The following is a 22,230-nucleotide window of genomic DNA, read 5'->3' on the forward strand; positions in this document are numbered from 1 at the left end:
AATAAAGTTTAGATTGAACTGAACAAAGTAACTTATTGTAAATAATACTCTATAATATTATTTGCAATACTATACTATACTACTTTATAATAAAGCTAAGTATATCCTTAATTATTAAAATTCATTTAATAACGCAAACATTGAATATTCTGTGAAGAAAGTATTTTAATAATAAATGATTAAACACTAAATATGACAAAATTATGAAGCATTTTCTTTAACAGTTTATTTTAGTTACTAAAATATTAGGAGAACGCTACAGAAATGCATTAAGTCGTAAATATGAAACTGATAATTTAGTTTTATTCAACATCTCATAATTTTAAATATCAAATTAGAAACCTCTTCAACAAAGCAGATGATAATAAATTTGAAGGTAAGCTAACTAGAAGAGAAGGGAAATGACTAATGATGATGCAGATTACAGAAACAACACCTCAGTTTTAAGAAATGTCGGTGTTATTTCTTGTATTTAAACATGTGGAAGTTTTCTTCATCACTTATTTGAAGCAGGTGATTCAGTAAAGAGAGAAAAATTTTATACAAGATAGCTTCAAAAAGTTTCCGAAATTATGCTAGGTTAGTCAATTAAAGACAATGAAAAAGGGAACATGTAATGCATGTCTTAGCTAAACATGTCAGGAATAGAGAAATGTGTTCAAACAAATCCGTACTCGCTGCAAAGATGACAACAGTTACCATTTACTGAAGGTCATGTTAGTAAGACGTCGTGAAACAGTCTGGCGAAAATGCCTGTGGAAGAACAACGTGCAAATATTAAATTTTCTGTGTTAGAGAAAAACTCTTCTGAGACCTTGAATATGCTTCAGAACGCCTATATTGAATCTGTCACTAATCATTCTCAAGTGACCGGCAAAAACGCTTTCGTGAGGGACGAGAAAGCATTGCTGATGATTTGCGTCCATCGACATTAACGTCTAAGAAGAAAGTGTCGGTTGTACGCGAGATTGTGAGGGCAGATAGACAGTAGTCAATTGAGCAGTTCGACAAGACAGCATGAATTTCGGTTGGAAGTTGTAATTCCATCCTGCATGATCAATGGCACATGCACCGTGTTTGCCAACACACGGCGGACTTCATGCAATTTCTACCACTTCCCTCGGTTGAAAGATGCCATCAGGGACTCCACTTCAAGAATGCGGATGATTATACAGAATTTCCAAGAATGATTTTAGCAGCTATACCAGCATTGGCAAAAGTATACGGTTGTCGAAGGGCACAATGCTTTGAAGACCACGTTGCTTGATTTGTCAATTGTTCATTGTAGACATACTTTTGAGTAATAAACCAATTCCGGAAACTTTTTGAAGCTACCTTATGTGTTTAACCTCCATAACAGCTGTTTATTAAGTTTATTTAAACTCATTTTCGATATTAAGATATTGACATGACAATTAAATGATGACAAAGTCAATTAACTAACTTTTTAGGCAATTATAGTTAATTAATTGCTTTCAACAATAGAAATAATTGGAATTTATTTTGTTCAACATTAAACGATTTTAATCAATGATTATTGTATCGCTTTTTAGTTTATATTCATGTAAAAAAATGGTTTAGGTCTATAACTTGTCTTGACGATCAAATAGACTTACCGCTCATCAATACTTGTTTCTAAAGTTTGTCTTTCACCGAGAATATAGCCTAAACCCACGAATAAAGAATATAATATAGCAAGAGATGTTTGTGATTAGAAATACTGGTAAGGTGAATGAAATGAAACAAAGTTATTTTAAATTAATAAATCAATACGTATCGGATTTTCACGTTAGTTTTTGTATTTTGAAATCGATGGTTTGGTTTAGTATAATGGGATACTCAATGCAACACCACGACGTCCTGTCAAGCAACGACGCCTCTCGAGAGGACTTTTTGGGAACTGGCACCTATTTAGGTCTTGGACACGAGAAAAAAGCAGAAAATTCCAAGTAACCAGACTGTTGGCAAGGCGCGAACGCAGATTCAGTGTTCAGTGATGTTATCCACTTGGCCGCTGATGGTGCTTGAAATCGATAACTTTGTTGTACAAGCAGAAAGTCTAGTTAAATGAGATTGATAAACGAAAACGGAACAAACAGCGCTCCAAAATACATAAGTTCATAAATTTACCATAGTGTTGCCCTAGTGTCACTTGGCGGTTTGCCCATTTCGTGAATTCGGCAAAAGATTGCCGATTTTACGAATTAAGCAAATCTTCCCAGATTTGGCGTAACATACATACAGTATGTGTGCACTGGTCAGATAATATAAGCGGTTAAGGCGTCAGCTTATCGTTCTAGGTGATTCTGAATCGAAAAGTTCTGGGAATGTTTTGGATGATCAGTCTGAAAAATGTCCGGACTATCCCCTCACCATCCGGCCGTCTTCATTGTGGGCCTGAATGAACTTACGGTAGGCTTGGAAAAAGACCCTCCTATTGCCCACAGAGAGGAAATACAAAACAAAGTCATAGCAACCTGAGTTTCGAAATGTGATCAGTTATTTTCAAATTAGAGATAACAAAATACATAGTGGCAGGTCAAAGGTCAGTTTGTCGACTTATGACCTGAATTACAGTCTCCCACGTAAAATTGGACCAGTCGCTCAAAACGATACAGATGATTTTAGGCAAAGGACATTCGTTAGGAACTTTAACATTTAAACGTACAGAAACTTACAGAAGATGCTGAAAGTGATCTTTTCGTGCAAGATTTTTTAATGTAAGATCAGTCTGAACCTTATTACTCGTAAAGGTATGCATTTTTACGAGTAATAATGTTCAGATTGATCTAACGTAAAAATACTAATGACGATAGTCCCACTGCTTCTGCGAATGTTTTACTTCAGTATGCGTATATTTCTGGGATTGTGTTTCATGCACTTTTCCTTTTAAATATAATCTATACCAGTAATGTTTTATCATCTCAGTTGAGCCAATTTTAAGAGAGACACCTTGTAGAATAAGATATTTTTAATTTAATGCAGTAGACAGCATTTGTATTTCGTTTAAGTTATTTTTTCGAGTGAAATATAACGTGCATTAAACGAACGGCCCATATAACGGATGTTAAATAAGGAACTGGTCTACCAGGAAATTCTCGATTTTCCGGTAGACCTTCCTCTATATAAATATGTCTTAAAAATCCAGCAACGAGTTGCTTAATTTTGAGGGTAGGGATGGGTTTTATAAAAAATTGTAAATGCTAATAACGAGTAAATCGTCATTACGTCCGATCCTATTCGAGATATGACACACCTCCACTCTTTATCTCCCCACTCCCTCGACCTTTAACTACCAAAATTTAATAGCATCAATCCCCCTACTACGCAAACCTCCCTTCAAAATTTCAGAAATTTTCGACAAAAAGCACAGGAGTTATTAAACTCGAACAAAATCGTGCCCCGACATACCAACATCCATAAATAGAAAAAAAAATCCAATTTTTTTCTTCTTTTTTGAATTTCTAGACGTTTCAAGATCCCGAATCCAAAAATACAAAATCTTGCGAGGTCATTTCGTGACCGATCGTCGTATTTTTCCTCTGTTATATATAAACAGAGCCGGAAAAGTAAAAATAGTATAGGCCTAATGTGGACGATATCAATTTAATATATATAGTGTAATTATAATCAAATGGAAGATATTTAGAGTTTTGTACAGAAATAACTAATGGATCAAATTCAGCCAAATTCAGTCTGCATACTTTCCTGGCCATGAAATTTCGATTTCTAAATAGAAAGTTTAGTTCCAAAATATCCCAATAAGGAGAAATTTGGCGCTAACGTCACCGCAATTTGCATATTATATAGATTATATTACCTGAATTGTTTTGACAGAGAGATTGAGACAACAGTTTAGTGATTTTATTGCAATTAAGCTGTGACGATTGCTGATTCTGTGATATTTAGTAATTTTACATGTTCTCATATTGCACGTATGGAAATGTTGAAGTAACCAATAAGTCATATATGCTTTGCATCGCCCTGTTCTAAGGTAAGCATTCGATGAACAATGACTTGGGTGCAGTTGCCTCACATGTAGCGAAATTCTGATTTTGAAGATACCTTAGGAAGAGCATCAAGTATATCCATAACCAAAAATCGCGAGAGATCAAATCTAGTGATCGTAGTGGCCATGCTGCAAGTATCGGTGGATCAATCACTCTTTCATTCGTGAAGTGCTGACACTGAAAACTTTCATCGCAGAAATAATAATAAAAAAATTATATTGTTAAACTATAGGATATATTTATTAGATCACAAAATTACAAGAACTATATCTTTTACAGTATAAATCAAAAATTAATACTTATGACGATGTTTAGGATGATTGTAATGATGGTAATCGTTTATACTTATATCATGTAAATGCTTCATATGAGATACACGTATCTTCCTCACTTTCTTTGTCTTATAAAACATCTTTCTTAAGGAAAACTTTATCATCATAATCATCATTTCTATAAAGTCAATTAAAGCAATTAACGACATTCCTAGCCATATTCCAATGTAACCGCCGAGATGACTGAATAATTCAATAAACTAATCAACAGAATAAAAATTTAATTTAAAAATAACAGAATAAAGTGCATTAAAATATATTGATATACCGGTATATTTTTACCTGATATTTTGGTTTATGCGCTAGATGAATCTCGGTAGGATGCTGGATGACGATTCTTACAATAACAAGATTTTGACTGTTAAGATATATTAAAATAAAATTACTGTTTGTAGTTTATTTCTTAGATTCACATAAGTAATATTATAATTATAATGAAACTGTTTTATATTATTATTTATCTATAAATTAAAATAAACCTACCTTTGTAATAAATAATTTGTATCTATCTATGAATTAAATCCTCGTTAATAAAAAATGCTTAGAAAAATATAGAATAGAAAATGCAGTCCGGTTAGAATGTACAGAATTTTGTGCAATTTGATTCGATTAGCATACAGTTTGAGATAAATTTCCAACCGCACTATTATATAAGAATTAATATCTATGTTGAGTGCAGTAGAGAGGAGTGCTGAGATTTTTCCTGGGCCACAGAAAAACTCAGAGACATTAATTTTGTAGAGATAGGAACCACTACAAAATTGATATTAATTTTACTAACATTCTACGTATTTCATTTCTTCGAAAACTAAAAATAAAAATTGGTAAAATAAGCCCTCTGTATTCTCGGCCTGATACAAGCTCTCTACAGTTCTGTCTATGATTTAAACTGAAAAGCACATACTAAGAAGACTAATGATTTATGAAGTGTCTGAAATATATAATAATTTGATTAATCTATGTATAAACATTATGCCGGTAATTAATTACCATGCACAAATTTATACTGTAATTTTTAGTTTCGTGATTTGCGAATTCCTATAAATGAACCAAACTTCTTCTTATTTTAAATATAAACATAAACTCTATTTAACAACAAATGTAATAAATTCGAAATAGAATAAAGTTTATTACATTTGCTGTTAAGAAGCGAAATGTGTTATACTGGAGACTGGGACCAATTGTTACGAGGGGTTTTTAATTAACATTTTCTGACAGGTGCTGTGCCTAGGGCCTGTTGAACAAGCTTATCTTACGTACAGTTTTGGTTTTGTAGCGGCAAATGAGCTAAAGTTGCGAGGGTTTTTGTCAATTTATATTCTAAAAGTAATTTCTTTTGATTATGTTTTACATATGATTTTAGCTTGAAGATTGAAAGTAAGTTGCCGTCATTGTACAGCAACTTACTTTCAATCTTCAAGCTATATGGCTAGGAATGTCGTTAAAATGAACTTACTACAGCAACATTGTAAGTTGTTAAAACGTGAACTGGGCACATTCTTACATTGTAACTTACTCCACACTTTTGACATGCCATTGTCTTCGATTCTCTCTTTAAAGAATGGTACGAACATAACAGAAAAATTCATAAAGGATCAATAGACGAAAACATGTATGAGAAAGCAACAAAGGACGTTAAAGAAAGAAAAATCTTCAGATGATTCTTAGAACATCTGCAGATATCCACAAAGTCAATTTCGTGACATTCCAGCGATTCCTTATAGTGTTTTTTTTTTCTTAATATTTTGCCTAAATGTCTGATTCTTATATAAATAATTTAGTTGAACAATTTGCCCTACTATCTATGGGACAAGCTATTACATTTCAAAGAGTTCTAAATAGTCAGGATTTTTAAGTTTATACTATATACAGATATTTAATCGGAAAAATATATACAGTATATTTAACATTCAGTTTTCCACAGAAACTTATTACTCACAATCTTAATATTCAGAATATTATTTTGTCCATCTGTTCGTCCACAGAATAAGCAGAATTAAAATGCCCCATTCAATGTCATCAGCATGCATTGATGACTTTGAAGATGATTGCAATGTTCAATCAAATATGGCATGCATAGTCTTTAGAACATACAGAAGCGATTTCTATGGAAATAAATAATTCTAGAAATTGCCATCCAGAGAATTTGGAGAATGGAGTGGAGAGAAATGGTCAATGGTGTGATATGTAAGTACAATTGCAAAACAAATGAAATGGAAATCTAAATATTGAGTATGGTAGTAAATAAATGTAATATTGAAACGTAATTTTATATTTTGGCCATGATACTGGTTTACTTGGCTATCATGTCATGGTGCGAAATTAGTGGAAACTACAAAGAAATCTTCTCAATGTACGGTATCTTCCGTTCTGATGTTCCAAAACTACTTTCGATAAACAGTGTTCAACTGCAAAATACAACTGGTCTTTAATGTTTTCCACAATTTGTATCGATATTTTTCTGTTTCTAAGAAAGCAAATTTAACGTATTGATTTAATACAGCGATAAAAATATATTCATGAGTCAAAAATGTATTTTTCCTGTATTCAAGTACAAGAAATTGGTTTTTGGTATAAGATTATATCTTTTTCTCTACAAATCGCTATATTGAACGTTTAGATTAAACCGTAAAAATTATTCAGAGGACAATGATCTTATAATTAATAAAAATGTTAATTTTAATAATAAAAAATTAAATAAAAGTCTTAGATAAATTATCTATTTATATCTTATTTCTTTCTCAACTAATTGGTTTAGACACTAATGAGAAGGGAACAGTATTAAAATGTAATTCTGTATCCAAAACACGCTTTACTATTAGAGAACAGGCAGCCAATTTCCAAAATATGACGCTGAAAAACAGTAACAAAGTAAAACTACGTTTCTAATAATGATGCTATGGTGCTAACATACAGTAAGAGCTGCTAACGTAAAAATGGAGATTATTGTATCCAGGAATAGTTATCATTGCAATATTTTTAACAAATTTTAATTGAAAACGATCAAATAAACAGTTATAATTAGTATTCACTAATTGTGAAAAGTTTCTTGATAAGATGGATTTCTTCGATTTCAATCTTATAAAAGCAGTGCAATTTGAAAAAACTATAGACCTATAAATTCCCACTGTCATCCGTCCGTCTGTATTTCCTTAATCTTGAGAATGGAGTTAGATAGATTAAAGGCGAGAATAGCATGGAAAGCTTAAAGGAATGAGACCCCGATTAACTCTATATGAATTTCCGATGCAAATCGGAAGTTACGTAATTTCAATTCAAAACGTTTCCCCTGAAAAGAATTAGATATAATAGATGACCGGCACGACAGTATTGTTAAAGGAAGAGTATGATGTACACGGGCAAGACACTACAGTACTAATTAGAGGTTAAAAGCATATATTTTAAATGAAATAAATTAAAAATATGGTAAAAAATTACAGCTCAGCATTGTGACGATGTCAATAAATAATTGCTCGTTACTAATGCGATTAATATGAAAGTTATGGCCGAGACTAATATCTTTGACAACGAATAGAATGGATTAAAGGAAACGAATTGTTTGCGTGATATATCATTGCAGATGGTTGGCAGGAGAGTCTAATAACTTTCCTACAGAAAATGAAGATTAATTTCTATATTATTTTGAAAGGATTTGTAGAATATTTTCGTTTTCATAATTTATCAAAATTTGATGAATAATTGTATTGATTAGAATGCAATAAATATAGTTTAATAATAAAAGTTTAAATTTTTTATTTTCAATAATTTATGTTTTCACAATATTCGTTCGGTTCAATGTTTCTGACGAAAAATCATACGATGTTGTAAAATATCGGAGATATTTTTGCTTAATATGAACTGTCAATGATATCTGTTTTTATTTACATGAATATATCTTGACTAAAGTTGAGAAATTTCATTTACCAATATCATTACTAATGTTATAATGGACTTTTACACAAATTAAAACATTTTTCAAGAATTTATTTTTAATAGATATATATTTTATAGTTATAATTTTTTCATGCTTAACTATCATGTATAGGTCTATCTAATGTTTTAAAATCCTATGTGCAATTTTTATATGTTTAATTTAATATGTATTATTTATTTATATGTTTGAAAAAATATAGAACTAAATATAAAATTATTTATAATGATTATCTGTTAAATTATATTTTAGTACACAGTATAAACATAGTTTTAATTTAAAGATTTGTATGTCATTTTAGAAATGTAATTTATCAGTATTTTCTCCATTTTCAAATTAATTAAATTGAGTCCAAAAGTACTCAACAGAGATAGATTACAATCTTATTACAACCCCTGAGCATTTGCTGGGAGAATTCTTTAATAACAAACGTTTTCAGCCTACTGCCATAGATTTTTTTAAACCTGATGATGACCTATGATAATAGGCTGAAAATGTTTGTTATTAAATAATTCTTTCAGCAAATGCTCAAGTGTTGTAGTAAGATTGTAATTAAATTGATTTTAACTAGTTTCATCAATATAGTACTATAATTAGAAAGAAAAAATAGAAGTAAATAATATGATATGGTAAATATTTGACAATAAGAACCATTATTATTCTTAAAATACATTTTTTATAATTAATACTTTTAAAATTATTTATAAAATTAATTAAACAAATGAATGTCACAGCAATATTTAAAAATATGATAACATATGTGTAAAATACGGTATATTAAGGTTTTAAAATTTCACTTTTCAATAGCAATTTCAATTCAAATATTAAAAATTACTAATTATAATATATCTCATATAACAAAAATATCAATATGTTTTATTCAATAATCATTTTGAATGCAAGTACTATTCGATCAATCAATTAAATTTTAAATATTTAATGATTTAGGTTGAAAATTGTTAAAATTGTCTTCTATTTTTGATGATATATAAATTATTAAATGGGTTATTTTTATTTTTAATGTTTACTCGTAACTATATTTTTAAAAAATTCAATCGATTATTATTACAAATGCAATAATTATTTTCAGAAAATCGATTTAAATGAATTTTTTTTTTTTTTTTTGGTGCTGTAACTTGGCTAATTTACATCGTGTGCTCATTTTCTGAATTGATTTTTTAAACAAATTTTCAAATTCGAAAAGAGTTTTGATTATTATTGAATAAATGAAACTGACCTCCAATGAGATCGACTGACAGAGATGACGAATGGAGAACAATGACCCGATCGTATTGCTTATAAATTATAGGGTTATAGAACAGTTCCGAACTCGGATTCCCCACACTAATTGGATAATACATCATCGTAAGCCATATTCCAACTATATTTTCATTGTTATATAGTCGGCTTATTAAACTTTTTGACTATTTAAATTTATAATGTAATCAAAATCTTTACTCTGAAATGAGTTTTATAATATAATTATATATTAAATTTTAACAACTTTTTATACCAGATAATGCAAAATGTTTTATAAAAGCATTAATCTAGTTTTAGAATACAAAAGATTGTACAATTTTTATTTAAAAAATAAAAACTGATAATTTGGTTACATTACCATCTTGGTAAATTTTTAAATATCTGGTATGTTGTAATTATTAATTTAATGCTACGTAATTTAAATAACTTACTCTCTTTCTTGATTTCTAATCCACTCCTCCGCAGTTTTTGCCTAAAAATATTAATTCTGACAGTAATTATTGCAAATATAATGTATTTTACAGAATATAAAATACTAAATACTTTAATGTAGGCTAATTAATTTAAATTTTAGTTTTATTTTCAAGCAACAAATAGAAAACATATATATGTTACTGGTACTACTGTATATGTATTGCAGTTTCTTACTTCAAAATTAAATCCTTTGACTTGATATTCATCAACTCTTAAATTATAAGAAGTGGCACTAAAATCGAAAAATATAAATTAAAATATCATATTTATATATTTTATACGTCAAATTTGATATCCGTAAACTGACCTACAAGGTCTCGAGCAACGGTCATTACACACATCGGTATCAACATTGCTCACGCATTCGTCGTCTTCTATTTAAAGAAAAATAATAATAAAATAATTTTTGTAATGAAAAAATCACTTAAAATCTTTTTTGGTTTTATTAAAAAAATTTTTTAAATTGTAATAAATATATTTAATATAATAATTAACTTGAAATAAGAAAAATCACGTTTAATTTAGATAAAAATCTTAGAGAATTTCCAAAATAATTACTTTTCTTATAATTTATATTTAAAAAAATATATATATAGTGAATTTATTAGTATACTATCCTACCATCTATACAAAACGGTCTTTCATCTGGTAAAACTATAAGAGCTTTCACGCATTTACATTTTTCATAATATAGATTAAATATACAATTATCGATGCAGCCCTGAAAAAAATCACATACACGTACATATATCATATAATATAATATAAGATAGAGAAGCCCATTGTGACCCACCAAGTTTGGAAGTGGTCAAACTAATAATTCAAATTTGTTGAATCATAATAGGCTCTCCCTAACATCTTATATAGACCTATATACAGAATATATATATTACAACATATTAATTTAAATTCTGTATTTTGATAAAAAATTTATCAATATTTATGTAATGGTTTTATCGTCGTTTATGGAAATTTGAAGTATATAGACAAATATTAAAACAATACAAACTTCTAATGTTTCTAAACCATGAGGAAGACCAGGATTGTTTTGACAATTCGTTCGATACGGCTTCGGAAGGTAAGTAGTAATTTGCTGAAAGTCATTAACATTAATTTATCTCATTTGTTTTCATATAAATATAAACATATATAAAAAATGTTACCAAAGTTGGTCTAATATCGTAAGCTTTCCCCTCTTCAATTAAAAGTGATACGTCAAAAGGATCTAATATCACGGAGGGAGAATGGATAGCCATAAAGCCAAGAACCGGTCTGTCTGGTCTAAAGTAATCGTAGCCTCGAAGATCAAAGACCAATGTCATCACTGAGAACTCGTCTGTTAAGATAAAATAAAAAATTCAGAAAAGTATTTATTAGGAAATCCGTCCTTCATTTTGATACTAACTAAAACGCATAACATTAAAAAATAAATTTATTTTTGGCTACAGATCCAACTAATAAAATTACTACAGAATATCAAAGCTTGAACATTCTTCTAATATTGTATTAGGTATTAAACGTGTTCACTATGGCATGAATCAAAGAATTTATTTTAATTTTTGATTTACTACATATATGCATATATCACATATACAATGTAATATACTGTATACTGTGATTGTCTTTTATGCAATGGAGAAGAAAACTATCCTTACAATCAGCGAAAATCAAGAAATCTGTGCATATAGTAAAACCCACCCATTCTGTTCTCAAATATATTGCCTGCCACTTTTCTATTGTCTGGAAGAAAAATATAGACTGACAGTAGAAGATATTTTTAAACCAAAAAAGCAAGTAAATGAATGCAGAAAATAGAAGCCGCTAGAAAAATGAAAACTGAAAAATATGACGAACTTGAAGAAGCATTACTGATATGGATTGCTCAGGTAATTGCAAAAGAATGGCACTTTCACAGATAATGTGATAAGAAAGTAAGCAGAAGTATTTGGACTGCAGATGAATATGGGCAATTTTAGTACAGCAATAGATGGCTGCAACGATTTGAACAGCGTCATGGATTATCACAACGAAAGGAACATGGTAAAACTGCTGAAATTGATTTGAATGTTGTAGATGAGGGAAGAACTAGTCTGTCGACAATAATAATCAAATCATCACGTAAACTTCTAATTTATTTAATATCTATTTTTACAAATTATGAATTAAATGTGTCAGATGTTATACTTACTATTTACTTTAAGAACAGGTAATTTTTTTGCATTTCTATATCTACCGTTTATTGTGTGGCATATTCTTGGAATATCTTCATAAAAATTGACGAATGATACTGTTATATTTCTGAAATTAATAATACGATGGCATTTGAATGAAATATTTAATATATAAATAAAGTTTTCTAAATAATTATCACATATTTAAAAATTATCAAAACAGAAATTTTTAAAACACGTAAAATTACAGTAGAGAACCGAAAATCGGAATCAATTGGAGACTGGGGTTGTTCAGATTAGTGATTTGTTCCGATTACCGATTATGTACGAATAAATATATTAACCTGTCCGATGTTCAAATTTTTCTCCGTTGCGTGTCGCTTCGTGTTGAATTTTCGTCGATTTTAAGCCTAACGAAAATTTTTATAATAATAATCGAGGCTATCGTATCGTTAAAAATTATTTCTGCATTTTGTACAAACAAAATAAATATATTGAAGAATATAAAAACATGAAAATTATACTTTAGAAGTAAATTTAGTATCAAAAATGTTCGATTCAGCACGACACAGTCCGACTGAAAATCGTTCCGATTACCGGCGATTCCGATACCGGGGTTCCGATTAACGAGTCTCTACTGTATTTTAAATAAACCGGCAACGTTTAAAATTTTAATGGCTTCATCTGTTATCATATTTTATTTAAAAACTTTTTGTATTTTTAACTATTACAAAATAGCAAAAAGCTTAACTTTGAGGGTAGGGATGAGTTTTATAAAAAAAAAAAAAAAAAAAAAAATTGTAAATACTAATAACGAGTAAAATCGTCATTATGTCTGACCCTATTCGAGATATGGACACACGATCCCCATTATATCCTCACCTCCTCGACCTTTAATCACCAAAATTTAATAGCACGAATCCCCCTAATAAACAAACCTCCCTGAAAAATTTCAGAAATCTTCGACAAAAAGCACAGGAGTTATTAAGCTTCAAAACGGGGTGAACAAAATCGTGCCTGCCACACGATAACATCCATATATAGAAATTATCCCCTAATTTTTTGTATTTCTCGACGTTTCAAGGAGTCCTAAGTCCAAAAAGTTTTAAATCTGTGTGGGGATCTTTTTTTGCCGGATCGCGATATTTTCCTCTGTTATAACAGCCGGGAAAGTAAAAATTTAATTTATTTAATAATCAAATTTCTTAAAGAATAAACTTTTTCAGCTTTTAAAAACGAAATATAAAATAAGACAGTGAATTTTTAATGATAATTTTTAAACTGTTTTATCATCATAATAGTTAGATTAAATAAAGAATAAAGTAGAATAAAATACTAACGGGCATGTCATTGGTCTATCAGAAACTGTAAGAGTACAACGGCGTAACAATTCTTCTTTTTGCTGACCATATTTAAGTACCATATCTCTTGGTGCATTTTTTTCTATTACACTGTATTCTGGTTTGGGTATCTAAAAAGTGAATTCTAATAGTTAATATTATATTAAAAATGCTCAATTTTAAAAAGCATTAAGAACAATAAGATTTTAGAAAGAATTGAATTAGAAAATAAATAGAATAAATTGGAGTAAATAAGTAAATAAAATCTTGGTAAATGTTACCTATGGTTCCAAAATGGCGGCTCGTCCCTGATTCCAGCAAATAGAAGAAAGAAAACAGTGGGGACGCACGTTCTAACCTAACCTAACCTATTCTAATAAATTCCCATAATTATTACCAAAAAAATTATTAGAATAGGTTAGATTAGGTTAGAACGTGCGTCCCCACTGTTTTCTTTCTTCTATTTGCTGGAATCAGGGACGAGCCGCCATTTTGGAACCATAGGTAACATTAACCAAAATCTTTTTATTTAAATTATAAATTGTAAATATTTCTAAAAATTTAATTCGCGATTTATAATAAGTTATAAAATTTAAGTATAGTTTATTGTGATTTATATTGACAATATTTTATTTCATGTTTGAAGTATACGTACAGTACGTCATACTGAAAATCATGAGCAACAGTATTTTATGAATCACAATGTATTAATTGTGGAAAACTAAGAACATTTCATAATCCATAGACTATAGACAATGCCATGAGTGAGTCGTGATGTCATTAGCTTCTATCGTGACTAAAGACAGATAATACAAACGGCTGCAACTGATGTTTCATTTCGCCAGCGTGCTGTAATTGAATTTCTCATTAAAGAGAGAATCTCCGCTGCAGAAATTCATCATAAACTTCAGCATGCATATGGAGATGTCTGTATGGGTGCCAGCAGTGTTAGAAGATAGGTAAAACATTTTAAAGATGAAAACCCAAGAATCAAAGATCAGCCTTGTTGATGGGATTCTGTGAATGGCCAAGACAGCCATTCACAGAATCCGTTTTCTGAGATGCAGATAGGATGATTCAGGAGGAATTTATTGAACCTGGGCAAACCATTAATGCTTCTTGATACGTCATGACACTTCATAAGAATCTGTTGTGCATTGCGAAATAAATGTCCTGGGAAGATCATCCTGCATCACAATAACACGAGGCCACACATTGCTCTTTACACCATAGAGGAAATTCAGTAAATGGGATGAGAAGTTCCTCTGCATCTGCTTACAATCCCAAATTAGCACTTTACGATCATCATCTTTTCGGTATTGTGAAGGAAAACATGCGAGGCCCACACTATGAAATGGTGCAGGATATCAAGAAAGCAGTGCGTCAGTTTTTTTCGTAGTGCTGGAACAGAGTTCTATCATAAGGGAATTTTCAAGCTTCTATAACGGTGGGAAAAACTTATCCAAGGAAATAGAAACTGTGAAAAAAATAAAGAAAAGTCTGAAAAATAATGTGATGTATTTATTTTTTCAAAACTATATTAATCTGATTTATAAAAATTGTTGCTGATGACTTTCAGTATGACCTTTGTAGATTAAATATTCTTCGACTATAGCAACACTTATCACACTTATAGCTGACAGGGGCGGAAGACCAGATGCACTCAGTGGTATTAGCTGGCTTGAAAAAGAAAAAGAAAAGGAAAAAAATAATAATAATAAAATAAAGGCAGAATGTGAAGGCAAAGGTAAAAATACAGAAAATAGGATAGGGGCGGGAAAAGGGAGGCACAGGGCGTCTTCGTCGAATTTATTAGACCAAAGTAAAAGAAAACTAAGAATACAGAGAGAAAATAACAAACAATATAATAGTAATATTGAAAATGTACCAAACACGCCCACTGCACTTTGTGGGAACGACATTGGTAGTATTTACATTATATACAATTGTGATCAATTGTTGAAGTAAAGTTTACACTACACAAATGCACTCACTGTCGTGATGATCGATAGTCAGATTCCAACACTCCAGTTGAAGCAAAGAAGTCCATGAGACTTTTAAAAAGTTTTTGATCCGTGACGAAGTTGTCCATTTCGCATGGCCAGTTGAGTCCTCGGAAGAGTGCAGTCCTTAGAAGTGTTTCTCGTTCATGTGTGAAGTTATCACATTCAAATATATAATGATAAACGTCTTGTACTGAGGTGTTGTTACAGCCGCACAACGGAGTGTCTCTGTGACCAAACCAGTGAAGATAGGCCTCAAAATTGCCATGTCCGGTAAAAATTTGTGTATTTATATATGTGATGGAAAGATGCTTCAGTTTAAGTCTTGTCTCTATGTTGGGGATGAAGGAAAATGTTATCCTTCCAGTGTTACCATTCTCCCATTCCCTCTGCCAAAGGCTGATAGCAGTAGCACGAACAGTGTTCTTGATACTGGTGTAGGGAATTTCGCTGAACTCAGGAGGGGAGGAAGAATTTGCACTTAACTTTGCTTGTTTATCAGCTGCCACATTGTCAACAAAACTTCGGCGAATGAAGTGTTATTTTTAGACTAACTTATTCTTTTCAAAAATGAGCAAAATTTCATTTTTAAAATGTTATGGCCTAATAAAACTACATTATCTTGTTTACCCTCGTATAAAAATTGCTTTATATTGTGAGAGTCGGAAATTTTAGAGAAATTATTTTAGAAAATTAATAGCAATTTGTTAAAAATTTAATATAATAAATCGATATTTTTTTATCAAATAAAAAAATCAAAGAGAACAAGAAACAAACGTTTCCTTTGTGTAACAGTCAGTTCCTGAGAGAGATCTTTATTTCCCATGACTAAAAGAGTGACTAAATCCGAAAGACACATGAAACACACTTAGTCAGATGATCCTTAAGCTCGATCTCCATTGGAAGAGATCTGGAGAAATTAAAAGGTATAAATAGAGAATGCGCGCCAAACTCCGGGCACTTCGTCAGAGTTCGATAGGACCCGAATTTGCCATACAAATTAGGCACCTCAGCAGATCCCGGAAGAAGCTACCATATATGAAGGCACCTCAACAGATCTCCATAAGAAGATAGCCATACAAAATGTCGCGTAGTTCCTAACCCGACTGGTCATATACAAGACGATGACCATTAGCGATCTTTCCCGATATATCGAAAACGAAGCGAAAGAAAGTACTACGAAGGTAGTATATTGGTAGAATTATTGTAAACTCTCTCTCCTAGAAATAGGTTTTAGTTTATAAGATAACCTTTGTGATCCATACTTGTGTTTATTGTAATGTCCATTTTTATTTTCGTTTTATTAAATATTTTGTTATTAGATAACATGGACTCATCTTTGTCTCATCTCCAGACCTATGTCCTTCCAACTTACTCGCGACCACTCCACTAGAATCCCTCGGTAACATTGTTAGCGTGTTAGTCCGCTCAATTGACTAACTGGTGTCAGGAAAACAACTTACAGGGGATCCTTACAGACTTGTTTCCACGTAGTCTAAGGTAGCCATCCTTTTCGACGACTGCGGGCTAGTCCAACAGAATAGTTACCGATTAAGTGGTACAAGAGTACTTTCCCAACTCGTACCCCCGGCTAGCCCCTCACAATATCATACTAGATAAAATTTTTAAAAGTTTCTACAATTTATTTAAAATACAATTGCCGTACACTTTCTTGCTACAAATGTTACGATATGTAGCATGAACCTGTCCAGTAAATTCATTTTTTCCTCCATATTTTGAGAATAATTCCGTTTCATCTTCTCTCATTCTCTCAATTTCCGTCTCATCTTCTCTAAACATTTACTGAATCGTTTATGGAGTAATGTGATTTTAAAAGTTTCGATGCATGCTTAATAACAAATTAGAGTTTTAATTTAGCTATTTTAATCTTGTCATTTTTTTCATAAGCTAGAATCTACAATGTCAACTAAAGATAAGATAAGATTGAAGCTCTAATTCGAAACCTTATGCTATTTAATAACTAATTGATTTATTTGTTTAGTGTGATCTTAGAGTCATTGTTAACGCTTCAATATCAATCAAGTAAAGCCTTTATTTTGAACAATGGATAATTTGATTACCATCGTATATTAAATATTGATTTTCTATCGGGCATATACTTGCTTGCAGTATATTGTATATAAACAAACATAAAAAGTTATAAATGAATTTATAAAATTATATAGGTTATATGAATTCATGTTTTCTTTTGTAAACAATGTCTTCGCCTATTGGGCACTACTCTTTGTTACTAGTTTGTACATTTATAATAAGTAAAACAATAGGAAAATTAGATCAAAATACGAAACTATCTAATGGCTAAAACAATTAAGGCATATGCTTACTGTTCTGGGGAATCCGGTATCGAATCTGTGCGTGTAGTTTCAAGCAGCTTGCCACGGATTGTTGTGACGGAGTAATTACACAACAATATATTAGAAAAATTCATTTAATTAAAAAAGTAACTGTTTAATTACGCAATACGTTTTCATTAATAAAATTAAACTAGTTAGAAATATCCAGCTTTTAAAGATCTATCGTACATGGATCCTATGGATATGTCGGGCCAGGCTATGATTGCGGCTTAGCCGAAGTCACAATGGATATGGAAAAAAAGCAATTTTAATGCTCACAAGGCGGAAAGACTCAATAATAATAATCATAATTATAAAACAATAGATTAAAATTTCGCTACCACAAATAAATTTAACAGAAAATATTATCTCCCAGGGAAAGAGGAGCATTTTGACTGTTAAAGAAGATGCAACATTAGCGCAACTTTGCAATTCGTTAATCGATTTTTCGTTTAAAGAAAAATTGAAAATCGAATTTAAAAAAGTGTAGACAGTATTTCCAATTGTTGAAAATCTGAAGAAAAATTTTAAAAGTTTTATAGCATTTAAATAAAAACAATTTAGAAATACTATTGCGGAATTACACATAATTTTCAAAATTTTATTATCAACATCATTACTTCTAGAAGTAATTTTAATTTATTAAAGTTAACATAAACTTAGCTAAGGATTACTATGTCAAATCATGTCGCAAAAATTTGATTTTATTGTCAACAATAAACTATTTTATTCAAACGCTAGGTATTCAGAAAATATAAATTTTGCTGACATGAAAACGAAAACGAGGAAAAAACTTTTAGTCAGTAAACTGTGCAATTTGTATACATAGAAGTCAATCTGCATCTAAATTTATAAAACTTGACTGGTTTTATGTTTTACAAATGACTACTTAAGTAACATTGTTTTCTCTGGCTTTTGTTCCTATTATAATTGGAAATTGATTGGTAAAGAAAAAATATACTTGTAAAAAAATTACTTTTTTGTTTCTTCTTTATATTTTACATTCAGTTCTGTTTTGTTTATATTAAAAGAGACTGGTATTCGTTTCTCTTCACTCTTTTTTAAGAATTCACATCATGCCTCAAATATGATAGCAAAAGAACATAACAAAGACATGCCTTAAAGCCTATAGTGTAGTTTTATGTATGATATATGATAACCAGATAGAAATATCCAACTTATTCAAGTTGGATATTTCTATCTAGTTTAAATTTTTAATAAAAAAAAATATATTGCATAGTCAAAAAGTTGTGTTCCTTTATTTGAATTAATATCTGTTACATATTGTTATTTAATCCACTTATTAATACGTTATATTTATTTTTTCCAATTGAGAATCGTCCTGTTGTCTTCTTGCCGAGACACTCATATACATATTGTATATATACTGTATATATAAATTAAAGTACTTTATCTTACTTCATGTTTATGGGAATAATTTTAATAAAAGAAGTTTGGTAGTAAAAATATGTGTCAACAATAGTAAAATAAAATTATATTATCATCAGTTCCGAATAATTTTGGTGCCTTAGGTTAGCCTAAGTATTGTACATCTCCTATTTACTTATATTTCTATAAACATTATAACGTCTTTTTAGTATCTATGGAGCAATTGCCTCGCCGTCTTATCCATCAGCACTGCCCTGATTATCAGATATTACTAAATATAAGAATAAAACTAAAAACCAAAATATAAATTATTATAATATTTTATCATTTAACATTAAATACTGTATGTATCTTAATTTATTGAAAAACGTATTTTAAGTAAAAAAAGAGTATTTAATTTAAATTTATATAACTAATTAAAATTTTGATTCAAACAAGACAACGACGTAAAAGAAATATCTAAGTCAAAATAATAAATTTAAAAATTCAATACATATAGCTCTCAGTAATAATTTATATAGAATTGCTTAAAAAATTACCTGAATACTAGTAATATTTTCTTGTAATAAACAAGAATTGGGAAATCGTTTACAAAAGTCGCTATTTTTTTCAAGAGTAAGACAGTTATCCGGGTAATCTTTACAATATTTACTTCTGCTTAATCTAATTTAAAAAAAAATAACTGTAATAATTGTGGTAAAAATATTTAATTTTTAGTAGTTAATTTTTTAAATAAAAACTTACCCATTGTAATTACAAATAGTAATTGCAGGCAATGCGATATCTTTATGAAAATAATTATCCCCTTCTTCCATAATTGGATATTTCCAATATATTCTTAAAAATGTACCCATTTGATAACAGAATCCGATGATGCAAGAGAAGAGAACAAAAACTTTCCAATATCTTCTAAAATTTGTAGCGAAGAAAATTTGTGGCACTCCCGTCAATATGGACTGTTTTAAAAGTGCAATTACGTAGTTACGAACGGTTATTCTCTTTCTAAATGCTTTTTTCTGATTCATCATTTCGAATGGTTTTCGAGTATAAGTGTTGCATATTTAAAATTTAAAACTAACAAGAAAAGCAATACTATTAAATTATTCGAAATACATTTATCTATAAATCACGACATATTTAACTTATTTACCTTTTACGCTTAAAATCCTACAAACTAAAGCCTGATATTTCTCTTCATGATGGCAAATAAACATGTAAGTTGGCATACTAAGTGCATTTTCAAGTTTGTATTTTTTTTATGTTGTTCAATGAAACTTTTATTATAGTTTAAATTAGTGCACGAATTATTGATTTCAAAATGAAGTCATAAATAAAGTTCAAAGCTAATAGAAAAATCTTGTAACTTTAATTTTTTGAAATATTTTTCAAAATAATTTATTGATGAAATTATATAATCAGTTAGTGATTAAATAAATATTTCATTTTTAAATTAACTGCCTTAAACATTTGGACCAGTGATTCCCAAAGTGGGCACTACCACCCCTCAAGAGGCTGAAGCGCCCACATTGGGAATCACATTAAAAGACACTTTGGCCCATTTTGAAAGACAAAGGGGACAAAAGTTCATTTTTGAAACAAATACTTAAATATTTATATGTATATATAATTAAATATGTAAGAAACGTATTCACTAAAACCGAGGCGGTAAACCGAAAGTTTGGGAAGCTTGATTTAAACAAAAACTATTAAATGAGTAAATATAATCATCTTTTTAATACTTTTTCTAACAATAAATTTCTAAATTAAATTTAATATAATGTAGCTCTCTAAGTAGTTTACCAATTTTGAAAAATTTCAAAATCATTAATATTTAGTTCTGTATAATTGTAAAGAATAAAGATATTAATTATAACAGTAACAGAGTTATTTATTTAATTAACGTAGTTGCTTGGAATTCTTTAAAACATAAATGCCTTTTTGAAATGTTTTAAGCACTTTATAAGATTAAAACATTTCGTGGAAAAGATTAATCGATTCTAATGCCATGACTTTTAACTGAGTTGTTATAAAAAATTCACGTAACCTATTTTAATATAAATCCGATTGTAAAAAATAAACAAAAATGACAGTAATAATTTATGTAGACTGTCCTAATTAACAATTTAACATTCAACTTCTTAATTCTGTTATGTAAATGAGGTAAACAAGTTATGAAATTTGTTGAGTTTTATTGTCAAATGTGAAAAATTAACCTCCCAATAATCAAGTTTAATGATTAGTTTTCAGAATTTAAACTTAATTTTAATTTTAATCTGTATGAAAAAATTGTAAAAATATAATATAAAAACGTAATCGTTATTACGTATTTATATTATATTTTTTACAATTTTTTCACACAGAAAGATGTCAGAAAGATTTTTCAGATTTAACCCTTCTATTGTATTGTATTATATTATTTGATTTATATAACTACACAGATTGTTTTATGTCGTCTGGGTTTATCACACTAAGTGAACAATCCGACACATTTTAAATTGTGTACAGTGGAGGAATAAAGAATATTTAATTTAAAATGTATTAGATTGGTTACTCGGTGTGATAAACCTTTATGTAAGATAGCCTTTGTTGTCACATAAATCAAATACTATAATATAACAAACATTAAAATGAAAACCATATAAAGAGTTTGGTCAGTTTAGCCTACAACTGCCAGATTTATCGCGATATTCGGGTGGTACAAAATGGCACAATTTCCTTGGTCAAGTAGATAGCAATTGAAAATACGATATATTAAATTTTTAAGATATTGTATTTTATTTTTCTAATGTTAACTGTCACAAAATATTTCATTCACACCCGAACATTAAATGGTGATCTGCCAACCAATCAAATTTCGTGAAAAATAGAGCAAATATTTAAACTCAGCATTCTGGAAAACTATTTAAATCATATTTTGCGCTGGCCGGTAATATCGTATTATGCAATTTTCATATTCGAATGCCACC

At 29.7% G+C, this 22,230-nt stretch overlaps 1 protein-coding gene across 1 annotated transcript; it reads right to left on the reverse strand.

The window, feature by feature from the left end:
* Window positions 1-4,302: 4,302 nt before the first annotated feature.
* On the reverse strand, window positions 4,303-20,308 carry LOC136979033 (acid-sensing ion channel 4-A-like). Its single transcript, XM_067274909.1, has 12 exons — window positions 20,009-20,308; window positions 19,804-19,927; window positions 13,519-13,649; window positions 12,196-12,305; window positions 11,171-11,343; window positions 11,017-11,100; window positions 10,629-10,728; window positions 10,315-10,381; window positions 10,182-10,239; window positions 9,965-10,005; window positions 4,625-4,700; window positions 4,303-4,542 (listed from the first exon to the last, which is right to left on the reverse strand). The coding sequence occupies exons 1-12, from the start codon at window positions 20,290-20,292 to the stop codon at window positions 4,303-4,305; spliced, it is 1,488 nt and encodes a 495-aa protein (XP_067131010.1). The 5' UTR covers window positions 20,293-20,308.
* Window positions 20,309-22,230: the final 1,922 nt, after the last annotated feature.

This window comes from Centruroides vittatus, unplaced genomic scaffold, assembly GCF_030686945.1.
Source record: "Centruroides vittatus isolate TY-2023 unplaced genomic scaffold, ASM3068694v2 contig_575, whole genome shotgun sequence".
In the NCBI taxonomy this organism is placed as follows: domain Eukaryota; kingdom Metazoa; phylum Arthropoda; class Arachnida; order Scorpiones; family Buthidae; genus Centruroides; species Centruroides vittatus.